At 50.8% G+C, this 12,149-nt stretch overlaps 1 protein-coding gene across 1 annotated transcript; it reads left to right on the top strand.

The window, feature by feature from the left end:
• Positions 1-2,122: 2,122 nt before the first annotated feature.
• MMP11 (matrix metallopeptidase 11) lies at positions 2,123-12,098 on the top strand. The gene is made up of 8 exons (XM_026037450.1): positions 2,123-2,146; positions 2,364-2,614; positions 4,020-4,163; positions 5,134-5,267; positions 7,546-7,793; positions 8,464-8,677; positions 10,701-10,958; positions 11,260-12,098. Exons 1-8 carry the CDS (start codon positions 2,123-2,125, stop codon positions 11,391-11,393), a joined length of 1,407 nt encoding a protein of 468 aa, XP_025893235.1. The 3' UTR covers positions 11,394-12,098.
• The last annotated feature ends 51 nt before the right edge of the window (positions 12,099-12,149 follow it).

Genomic DNA, 12,149 nt, shown 5'->3' with positions numbered 1-12,149 from the left:
GCCAGTCACAGGGCAACTCTGTGTCCTTCACATGACCACGGTCATGGCAGAGCGCAGGAGCCGGGAGGCTTCTGCCCAAAACAAAATACGGTTTGGACACATGTAAGTTGTGGTTCACGCCAGTGGCCTCCTGTTCACTAAGAGGAGAAACAAAACTTACCTTCTGCCACTGAACATGGGTGTTCTCCAGGTAGAAAGGAAACAAGCCGCTCTTCCCCTCTCTGACCCAGCTCAGAGGAAGATTATGGTCCCAAACTTGTGCCAGTGTCCCCAGTCATGAAGACAATAATAGGCCTTTCTGGGAGATCCACTGGTCCTTCCAGCAACCCAGGAATGTTCTTAACATAGTTGAGACAAAAAGCCAGCTATCTGGGTCACTCCCGCCCACCTGCCTACCTGTGTGATTCCTTGAGGACTTCACAGTGCTCCCAGCTCCACAGCAAGGGTTCTCCCCAGGATCCATCTCTGCTCCTGCTGCTTGTGTGCCTTGGCATGGCTGGCCAGCATCTCCTGCTCCTGGGAACCCAGACACATTCATTACCTGATGTCCCCTGGGTGGCAGGTCCTGCTTTGAGTAGTGGCAAGTGCTCATTCATGGCAGTGAGTGTGTAGTGAATACTAGAAAGCGCCTTCGGACTGGACTCCAGGGAAAAGCACCAGCAAGATCAGCTGCCATCATGCACTCAGCAGCGTCTCACCAGGGCTGAGAGCAAGACACTGGCCAGGACATGGACCTTATGAGCTCCTCATGCCTCTTGCAGCCATGAGCTGCTAGCCCAGGCAGCGTGCCAGACAGCTCTCAAAGAGCTCCTGTTAGAAAAACAGGTATCTCCAACTCGGCTGGGCTCCAATTTTCACCAGCAGCAGTGTGGTACTCGCCTTGGACAGGCTACCCCTCCCACCCTCCTTTGATCAAAGCATTAGATAGATTCTCAGTGCCACAGCTGGTGGGCTATGTAAGCTTTGTTATACAGCACTTAAAATGGCTTTTGCTCTTTGGAGGGCAGATGGTGCAATTCTTGTGGTGCATCAAAGTGCACCATAGACACCCAGAGCAGGTTGATGCAGGGCCTGGTTTCTGAGGCAAAGGATAGCAAGGGGTGAGAGCTGCCAAGAAACAGGGGGTGTGACTGGCTGGGAAGGACAAGGCAGCAGGCTGCAGTGGTGACAGAATAAGCCAGACACCTAAAATGCACCTTGCGTGACCTGCCTGGTTCTTGTGTCCATCCATGCATTGCTCAAAGGCACAGGGCCGCTGCAGGGAGGGCAGCATGATAGTGGAATTAATGCCAAGGGCTTCACACTTCATTCCTGTCCGCATGAATGGGCTCATTGTGGGGGAACAGTGCGACAGCAACATGCAGATTACACGGCATCATGGAAGTGCTGGCATCACGCCAGCCTGGCGAAGCAGGAAGGGAAACTGCCCTGGAAGATGAAGCTCTTTGCAAGGATAGGAAGGGTATCATCTCTCTGGAGCCCTGCTGGATGGCAGCCCATCTCTCAGGATAGAGATGCGTCATTGACTCCACCGCATGCTCAAACACCTTTCAACTTGACTGCACAGAATGAGGTGATGAATTCTGCACTTGGACCTTTGTCTTGTGCAGCCTGGTTACTTGGGGAGCTACACACTCTTATCCCTTTTACTTCACGGCAGACTGTGAATTTAGTTTGGGTCAAGCCTTGTGGCGACCCTGTGCCCCATAACCCTCCTGTCATGTGGAACCTGGGACAGTGCCCCTTATCAGTGTGTTTCCCCAGGGGAAAGTCACCACTGCCTATGTCCCGGCTCCAGGCCAACCCCCAGTTCTGTCAACATGTACACATGCTAAGGGACTGTTCAGCAAGCCTGGACAGCAAGGGGATGTCATCGGAGGGAAAATGGGGCACAACTGTGTGCTGGGGAGCTAATGGCTTCCCCCCATAAGCATCTTCCCTGCCCAGGGCCAGGGTGGAAGAGAGGTTAAAAGGATGTGGGGTAAAGGGAGAGAGTTTACTCCCTAGAGAATTCTTTCTTTTTTGGAGGGTCTGGTTCTCATCCACAATTTGCAAAAGCATTTCCTGCCGGCCAGCTGCCAAAGAAGACTGGACCAAAATAGAGCAGTGCTCAGGGAATGCCATGGCCTTGCATGCTGCCTCCCAGGTGAACACTGGCCTGTGTTCAGGTGGCGGAGCAGAGCCCAGGGCCACCACTAGAGACAGGGAGCAGAGGCTCTTTGTGGGGACGTGCCCACGGCAGGGTGGGGTGGCCCCACAGACAGGTGGAACTCACCGCTGCAGGACGGCTATGGAGAGACACCTGCCACTCTGCACCAGGAGTCCCCGTCCAGACACTGAAGCCTTTTCCTCTTCTCTTTCAGGATGTGTCTCGAAAACACCACGCCTGGAAGGAGCAGAGTCCCTGGCTTTCTTCCTTGGTGAACGTTGTGGGGACTGGGGTGCCCACCAAGGACTTCCCCGCGGGCGCTGAGGAGCCGGCAGCAGGCTGGAACCCACCCCGCTGCGGCGTGCCCGACCTCCCGACGCTGCCCGACGGCCAGAGCGGGCGCAATCGGCAGAAGCGGTTTGTCCTCTCAGGCGGGCGCTGGGACAAGACCGATCTCACCTACAAGTAAGAGAGGCCCAAACGGGGCATTAGGCTTCTGTGGTTACCTCTCTGCAAAGCTCTCTGCACAGACTGCCCAGCTCTTGCGTTGTCCCCCAGCAACCCCACATCAGTGCCACCCCTCACCCCACCGTGTTCACTTCCCTACATCGAACCCCTGACATGTGCAGGACCTCCCCTGGCCGTTCCTGCTGCGCCTTGGCTCCTCCCAGCCGCCAGTCTGGGAGCTCTCTGTTTGTTTTAAATAGCCCCTTTTATTCTGCTGTTCCTGACATTCCCATAAACACCACCTCAGGGTAAAGTTTTGCCCAAATCACCCCACACATTTTCACACATGAATTTTCAGGATACACTTAAGGCAGGATAGGCCGCTGTCTCCCTAATTGCCTGCAGGAGTGGAGAAGTGAGCACCTTCGTATGTTCTTTGACAGCATTTCAATCATGGTATACTTAATTAAGTGCAGGAGAGTCTTTCCTCATAGCCTTGAAAGGCCATAGGTAACAGAAAGGCTTTTTCCTTTGGTCAACAGTCTTAAAGAAAGAAAGAGGGCTGAGATGAACACATGCCAACATTGTTATCTGAAGGGAATGGAAACCCCCTCTGTAACAGCCCGTAGTCGGGCTGTAACAGCCCGAGCATGTAACAGCCATCAGCTGCTCTGAGCAGCCCAGCTCTCCAGGGGCAAAAAAAGATGCCCTTAGAGCAAAATTTCAGAAGGAAAAAAATGACATCACACCATTCCCATGTACCTCTGTGGGCATGGACTTGGGAGGCACAGACCTGGGAAATGCAGCACTTCAGTAAAACATAGATCTTCCACAAAGTTATCTGGAAACAGCATCACAAGGTTTGTAGTCAAGTGCATAAAATTGCACAAGAGGGTGACAGCCCTGTCACCATGGGAGCACTGTGGTTTCTAAAAGTCACTATCTAGTTGGGTCCTCACAGAGACAGCAGCTCCATCCATAAGAGACCACTAGATGAAATTATGAGTTGGTATCAAAGCCAGCAAAAGGGCAGGGTGACCATTTGCCACAGACTCCCTCTCCAGTGCGCTCCACAGTGATGAGGATACATTTCCCAGAAAGGGGCCACCTTTCCATCCAAGACCTTGGCACCTTTATGGGTCCCCTCAGCAGTGATAACAGTGCAGTGCTGCTGGCCATATCAGGCCAGGCCAGTGGTGGCTGTTCAGAGGATTGGTCTGGAGAAGCCCCCTCTGGGCCCACCAGCAAGAGGGGTCCAGCACCGATGGGATTTATCTGCTGTGTATGTTGCTTGGATGCAGCTGCTGGAGCAGTGCCTCTGTGCACTGGGGACGGAGATGGGCTACCCTAATGCCACTGATCCTACATCTGGTGTCCTCATGGCAGTAGTGCCTGTCCTCATCCGGTGCCTGTTGCCTTTCAGAATTATTAGGTTCCCATGGCAACTGGTAAAAGCCAAAGTGAGGCGGACCATTGAGGAAGCTTTAAAAGTGTGGAGCGATGTGACCCCGCTGACCTTCAGCGAGGTGCAGGAGGGCCGCGCGGACATCGTCATCGACTTCACCAGGTGAGCGTGGTGGGCAGCGACCCTCGCCTGGCGCAGCCGCAGCCCTGCCCACAGCATCCCTAGGCCTTTACAAGGGCAGAGTGGACTGTCACCACGTGACTGAGACACTTACATGGAGGCTCACGTTGCCACTTTCAGACTTTAGGATCTTTCTGTCAGTTGAGGGCTGCTTGATGAAAATACAGCAGCTCCATGCAGGCTGTGCACAGCACCATTACTCCATTTCCAAGAATGTTTATGTTTCTCTGCCCTACGATTGTTTTCCTAAGTCTTGTCCTGACTTAACATCTTCAGGTTCTCCATCCTGTCGCTTGACTGGACGAGCTAAATGTCTGGCCCAGGACAAATATAGTTTCTTAATGAATCTTGGCTCCCAGCCTAAAATTCTGTTTTGGCAAAATAGTCACTGGGGCTATTTTCCCTCTGCTCCTGTTTGCACAAAGCTAGTAACAGCAGTGCGGATTGTCTGAGCAGTGGTGGGATTTGCATTCTCTGTAGTTGCTCATGCCCCCTCACATCTCTGAAGTGTTCCCACCTCTCATGGGTTTCCCTAACCATCAGCAGCAGGCTTGGACCGAGTGTGGACCTGAGGATTTGGCCGTGTTCTCCGCTGGCTGCCTCTCCACATCCCACTGCTGTTCAGCTATGCTGACTTAATCTTGGCTCAGGCAGTCACTTCCGTAATTATTTAGGCTCCATGGTCAGCCTTTTGAAAGCTGAACGAGGGAGGAGAGAAACCTCCATGAGAAAAGCATAAAAACTCCCCAGGGCTTCCTGTGCCTGAGTTCTGCCTCCTTGGTCCCCCAGTGCAGAACCAGATGAGCAGCAATCAGTGCTGACTGTTGGGGTGAGCTTGTAACAAGAGCGAGATCTCCTGTCCCCTCATGGTGGCTTCAGACCTTGGGCCATAGGATGCTGTTCATCTGAGGTACCACACTGTTCAGCTGAGATGCAATGTGTTTCCCTGCAGGTATTGGCATGGAGATAACCTGCCTTTTGATGGGCCCGGAGGGATCCTGGCACACGCTTTCTTCCCCAAGACCCATCGCGAAGGAGATGTCCATTTTGACTATGATGAGACCTGGACTATTGGGAACAACCTGGGTACGGTACTGTTTCAGAGGGAGCTGAGGACACTACAGGATGGATATCAGTGCACTTAGAAATGATTTAACTGTGATGTGAGCAGGGCCCCTGTAAAACTCAAAGGCAACAGTCATTTTTATGTGGTACGTGTCCCTCCCACTGCTTTCAAGTCCATCTGCATTCAGTCTTTCCTTATCACCTTTCAGCCACAGCAAAGTTTGTGTCAAGCACAAGCAGCTTGATTTCCCAGGGGTGTAAAGGGGGAGAGGCCGCTCCTCTGCTAAGAATATGTCCCACCATTCAGGAACTGCACTCAGCACTGGTGGGAAACATCAGAAATAAAAGAGGGAAGGGATGGAAGAAAACTGGGGCTCAGGCACCAGGTGATGCATCCATCTTCCAAAGGACAGCAGAGCAATGAGGTCTCAGTCCCATCCCTGCACGCATTGCACAAGCCTGCCTGCAAAGCCTTTTCTCCTTGAACAAGTCCATAAAGGGAAACCAGCTAGGCTTCGGGTCTCTGACTGTAGCCTGGGAATGCTCTGACCATAAACACCACCACATTGAATCAAAAATTACTTTTTATTTTTTTCCTCCTGCTAATAATAGATCCTGGCTGGTGGCTTTCTGCTTGGGCACTGGGGGCCTGGCGTCACGCTATCTCATGAGATACTGCAGTACTGCCTGGAAACACCTGGATCAGTGCCCAAAGTACCCACTTCTGCTAAGAGCCACCCAAATTCACCCGGGTCAAGCCCTCCTCCTTCTTCCCAGTTAATCTACAGGGAACAAGAAACAACCACAAAGCCTAAGACAAAGCCCTGTCCCTCTGGGGATTCCCAAATATTTTGTCCATACCAACATTCAAGGCTCAGATAGTCCTCTCTTTCCCCGCTGCTGCAACTCCATTTCCATGCCAGCTCTATGCCAAGTCAGATCCTATGCATGGGGGGATAGAAATGTCATGTCTCCAACCCTCCCTTATGCCAACTCAAAACAAGAATCATGAAGCACCTGATCTTTCTGACCATCTCTCACTTAGGGAGTTTTTTACCCCTTGTTGGGGCTGCCTTTGCTTGAAGATTTTCTCCCACAAGAACAGCATTTGGTGGCAAATTGGGAACTGCAAAACACATGTCCGCTCCTATCAGGCCCTATTCTGCAGCCTTTTCCCCTGCCTCTGTGTCTTCCACAAAAAAAAGGTAGTAAAAGCTCTTTAAATGGCAGGTAATTGCCATTTAATATGCTGAAAAGAGCTTTATAATATAAACACAGGTTAATCCTTGTCTCAGCACTCAGTGTGACAGAGAAATCCTTAGCCGCATTTTGCAGAGGGACAAGCAGAACTAGGAGTGCAGGGTGAGCCTTGAGGCCACCCCAGAGGCAGGCACAAAGCAGGACCCCAAGGGGGCCCTCCCAGCACCCTGTGCTTGCAGCCCTGCTGTTTTCAGCTCCCTCCGAGAAGCTGACAACAGCACTGCAGATCTGCCAACACTGGAAAGCATCAAGCGAGGAGCCTGCCAAGCTAAACAAGTGTCTTGAAAGTTTGTAATAAATCACTGATGTAGAAATCCCGTATTCTCAGATGACCTAGAATGTGGTTGACTTAATTGTGTCAGTGCCGTAGAAATTCATCACTTTGACGTAACATTAATCAGCAGAGGAAGCCAGAGTCTCACCTTCCCCTCGGTCCTTTCCAGGGGTTGTTCCCAACAGCTTCCCCCCAGACCCTGTGCTGAGAAGTGACCTGCCTCTCTGGAGCCAACAGGGATAGCCTGCTTGGAGCAGCAAGATAAGCTGACACATACCAGCCCTTCTCATCACTTGGGCTGCAGCTTGGATGATTTCTACTTGAAGCCAAGTGAACGAATATGCTGGGGCTTGTCAACAAACCTCTGGCCTCTGTTCACAAGCTTTGCTTCTTATTATGCCTCCTTTCTAGAATTTAATGGCATCAAAAAAGATCCATTGGAAGCTAAATAACATCTGCCAAATTAAGTATTTTGCATACTGAAATCTCTTTATTCCCCCTCGCCTTTTGAAGATGTTCTCAGGTCATGTATTTCTAAAATACAATCTCCCATACATCTGCTCAAGTCCAGTGAAGAAAAGCCAGGTCTTAGAGGAATTTGTATGGACTCACTTTTAAATGCCACCTTCTTGCTACAGTTGCTCACACAAGCAATAAATGAGCTCCCTCTGCTGTCTGTGTGACAAGTGTAGATCTCAGTGGTCCCTCACTGATGCCCATCTCAGACAGGCAGGTAATAACATCTCCCATCTCTTCCCTTTTTAGGCACCGACCTCCTCCAAGTGGCTGCTCATGAGTTTGGCCATGTGCTTGGCCTGCAGCACACGGCTGTCTCCAAGTCGCTGATGTCTCCTTTCTACATTTTCCGCTACCCGCTCAGCCTGAGTGAGGATGATAAACAAGGTATCCAGTACCTCTATGGGAAACCCAAACTTGATCCCAACCCAACCCCAACCCAGCCAGCAGAGCCACCCCAGCCAGACCTTGAAACAAATGAGATCACCAATGTGGAGGTGAGTGAACAGCTTGTCCTCTCCTAGCACCATGAGTGCATTGGTTTGTTCCTAGCTGCTGCAGCTGTGCTCACCTGACACTATCAGTAGGCTCATGTGTGGTTTTAGCCTGTGTTTTCCACCCATACCGCTGTGTTCAGGCAGAGCAGAGCCCAAGTACTCCCCACATTCTGCCAAGTAGCCAGACCATGCCCAGGTCAAGCCCAACTGCCAGCTAGAGCTGGGATGTGCAAGGCTGGTCTTTGGCAATGCTAGTCCAACCAAAACCTGGTCGAAACCAGAACACCTGCCCAAGGGACCCATGCAGTTTTGCAGCCGTGGAGCTGTTTGACCACTCCTGTAGTGGGTGCTGTAGTGGGTGCTGTAAGTGGGTGCTGTAAGTCACAGAGGACAGGGATCCTGCTGTTTAAACCTCCTTTCACCTAGTCATGCCTGAGATCTCCTCCTCCAAGGAAGGTCACTAAAAAACAAATTAAGAAAAGACACTGCTCCAAGGAGCACAGGGTGCCTGTAGCTTTTGCTGATGAGATACTGGCAGGATGCAGAATCTTTCAGAGCTGGGGTTGTGGGGAAGAGAAGCCTGGACACCGGGATATGCTGTCAGTTGAACCCAGCCAGGCAAGGGGGGTTTCTCTGAACCCAGATGCCTGACCAGGCTGTGCTTTGGCAGTCTGTGCAGCCCGACGCCTGCAGCACAGATTTCGATGCCGTGTCCACCATCCGGGGTGAGCTGTTCTTCTTCAAGTCCCGCTTTGTGTGGCGGCTGCGAGCTGGCAAACTGCAGGCCGGCTACCCCGCTCTGGCCTCTCGTCACTGGCAGGGGATCCCCAGCTCCATCGATGCCGCCTTTGAGGACCCTATGGGCAATATCTGGTTTTTCCAAGGTAAGACTTAGATGGGGATCGGGGGCTTGAAAAAGCGTCTTTATTGAGGGCTATTCAGAACCCAACGAGCTCCCACAAGAAACCAACTCTGGACACCAATGATCTTTTGTATTTTTTTCCTTCTCTGTTTTACCATTTAGCAGATATTGAGGGGTATAGAGAAGGAAGAATCACTTATATTTTAGACACAGCCAGGATATTTTCCACCTTTAGAAAAAGGACAGTTGTTTTCTTTGATCCTCTGTATCCCAGCAAAGCTGCTGGCAGCAGAGGACAAAGGAAATGCTTGCTCTCCCTAGGGATGGAAACACGAGGAAGAAAAAGGCAGGTTCATTGCCATTCCCAGTCACCAAGAATTAGTGATCAGCTCAGGTATCACAGAAAAGAGTAGTGCATCTCTCTCCGTCTAAGGGCTTATCCAGGACACACAGTTCAAAATGCATTCTGATGTTTTACAGAATGCATTTTCATGATGCTGTTGGTTCAACTATGGGAATAGAAAGGTTTTCCTGCAACGGAGTCCTGTGCAAGAAGTAGGCCACTGCACCTCCAGCAGCCCCAGGCTCAAGGAAGATGGGAACCAACACCACTATTAGATTTCTAAAAGCTCCATCATCTGCTCTCAGTTCCCTGGAAAGCATTGTGCAAAAAAGAGGCCCAAGACATAGCTTCACAGGTTGCCTCACCTCCTGAGCCTGTACTACAGAGATCCTGCACGCGATCTTTCCTGCTTCTCAGGGGTCTAGACACATTGCTCCAAGGCTGAAATAGCCTGTGTGCAGAGCCAGGCAATCCCCAGTCACTGTGCAGGTTAAAAAACAATCACTTACGGAGGAGCCAAACCTTCTCCTAGCCATTTCTGGAGCCCCAAACCAGCAATAGTGCCTGTTCCAGCTTCACTGTTTTCTTTAGTGCTTCCTCCTGTGTAGATTTAACAGAAAGGATGCAGGATTACGTCGCTAGGAGCTGCCCTGCGCAGGCATGCCCCTCTGTACACTGTGAGATCATGTACCAGAGAACTCACCGAGCAGCTCTGCAGGCATTGTTATTGCATAAGCAGATTACTTTGCACCTGACCTGCAGACAAGGTTTTACAGTGCTAAATTTGGCAGCTCCTACCATGAGTTAAAACGAGATAAGGGAATAGTATTACATACTGTAGGGTAATTACAGAGATTCCCACTTTAATCTAAACTGGAAATATGTTTCTAGTCTCTCTTTTAGTTTGGCAACCTCTTGCTGGTTTATGTAGCTCGCTCTTTTAGAGCCATGTGTCCCCCTTATGCCTGTGCATGCCCACAGATGTTCTCTAAGAGCAGGGCTTGGTAAGTGCAGGTCCCTCCCAGTCCATCCCATGCACAGATGGAGTACAAGGGATACAAGGGATGCATCCGCTCTCCAGGCAGAGCACAATCTGTTTTTCCTTCTTTCCCCCCACCCATCAGCCCAGGGCTTCACAACATAGGTGTCATAGGAATCAACCTTCACCCCGTCAATCTCCATGGCTTTGTGAATTGTTTTATCCAGCAACAGGTTCTGATCCTCCCTCCACTAACTAGAGCAAGCTCAAAGCTCATGGCTTTGATCCATTGCCTAAATGCCTACTTGAAAACTAAAACCAGGCCCAGCTGACTGGAGCAGCTTGAGAGAAATACGTCCTTTCATATGTGCACAGAGCTCTCCACAGCATTAAGTTGATGAGAAAACAGGCTGGGCAGCTGGACAGCTCAAGTGCAAAGCCAAATTATTTTATAATAACTTCTACAAATAAAGACAAGACAGCTGGTAAATCACTCTGCTTTATACCACCCACTGACACCCTCTGGGTTGGACAGAGGTGGGAATTCAGTCTGTGCTCCTAGTGCTTCAAATGCCTGTTGGTGACAGGATCCGTGACAGTAGTAATATTTTTCCGCTTTCCATGGAAGCTCACCGGCATCACCTCCAGTTCCACAGGTCAGTGCCAAGTTATCAGACACTAAATATTTTCTGAGCTTTTCTCCCTTTTCTGTCTCCTTGCCAGACTCTCAATACTGGATTTACGAAGGCGAAAGGCGAGTTTCTGGCCCCACCTCTATTGCGGAGCTGGGCCTCCCTGCCTCTCCTGTCCAGGCAGCTTTGGTGTGGGGGGCTGAGAAGAACAAGATCTACATCTTCAGTAGAGGCAACTACTGGCGCTTCAACCCTCATACCCGTCAGGTGGATAACATCTACCCTCGGACCATGGCCGACTGGCGTGGCGTTCCTCAGGAAATTGATGCTGCTTTTCAGGATGAGTTTGGTCAGTGCCAGCAGGCACAAGGTCTGCTCTGGGGTGGACTTTTGGGCTGGCCCAGATGGAAGAACTGAGCAGATTTAGATGCTCAGTAACAAGGGACACTCTCCAGCCATTCCTGGACATGGTGGAATAGCTCATCCATGCTTCCAGCATTGACTTAAATCCCAGAGAAATTGCCCTCTGGTAACAGGTACTCTTTAGTGGGTCTGAAGATTCTGTGGAGTATCAGCAAAACAAAATGCTAGGAAAGAGCTCCGAGCTGTGTGGGTCTTGTCTTTCCTAATCCTTTATCTCCTATCCACAGGTTTTGCCTATTTCCTGAGAGGCCAAAACTACTGGAAATTTGACCCGGTGCAGGTTAAAGTGCTGGACGGCTACCCACGCCAGATCAGCCAGGACTTCTTCAGCTGCACACCTGCCTCCAACTCCTTCAGATGAGCAGGGGTGCTCACATCCTCCACATTTCCCTCTCATCTCCCTTATCTCCAGCAGCCACCCAGAAACAGGGCTCCCACAGCCATTCTTGGCTCCCTTTAAGCCTCAGCATCTGACACAACTGGTGTTTGTCACAAGTGACAAAGGCTGCTTCTCTCCAGGTCTACCAGTCCCAACTTCAGTTGCTATCAAAGCAAAGGGGCTGGTACGTTCTCTACAGACAGAGGGGCCACTAAATCCCTAACGTGGCCAGGCTCTTCCAGCAATAGCATCCCCAGAGAGCTTGAGTAAAGCTGAAATGGGGTCAAGTTTTCCTAATTAACCCAGGCCCTATCATGTTAAACGGTTCTGGTGGTATTTCCGATGTTTACATTGCTCACAGCAGCATCCCATTTACTGTTCCGGCCCTCAGCCTCGGAGGGAGGATTCCACCGAGACGCTTTCTCACTCTTAGCCAGGGAGTTTTCAGGACATTGACTGCCTATGGAGAAACCCAGACGTGTGGCTATGTCACCAGGGTGGCTTCACCGTGGTGGCAACGGTGAACACTCACACCCTGTCACAGCCCTACTCCTCATTTTATGTTGCACCACTAGTCTACATTAGAATTTTATACAGTTTTGTAAATAAACAAAGTGCCTCCTTCCTTGCAAGGTGCTAGGCTGCAGTGCTGGCCGCTGCCCTGGTGCTCCAAAAGTTCTCCTTACCTTCGGCTCCCGATATTAGGTGCCTGCACTGACTGCGCTGTGCCGCTTCCAG

The sequence above is a fragment of the Nothoprocta perdicaria genome, unplaced genomic scaffold (genome assembly GCF_003342845.1).
Source record: "Nothoprocta perdicaria isolate Ctin4 unplaced genomic scaffold, notPer1 scaffold_2, whole genome shotgun sequence".
Lineage (NCBI taxonomy): Eukaryota > Metazoa > Chordata > Aves > Tinamiformes > Tinamidae > Nothoprocta > Nothoprocta perdicaria.
Note: the sequence above shows the minus strand (reverse complement) of the source record. Positions and strands in the feature narration are given on the sequence as shown.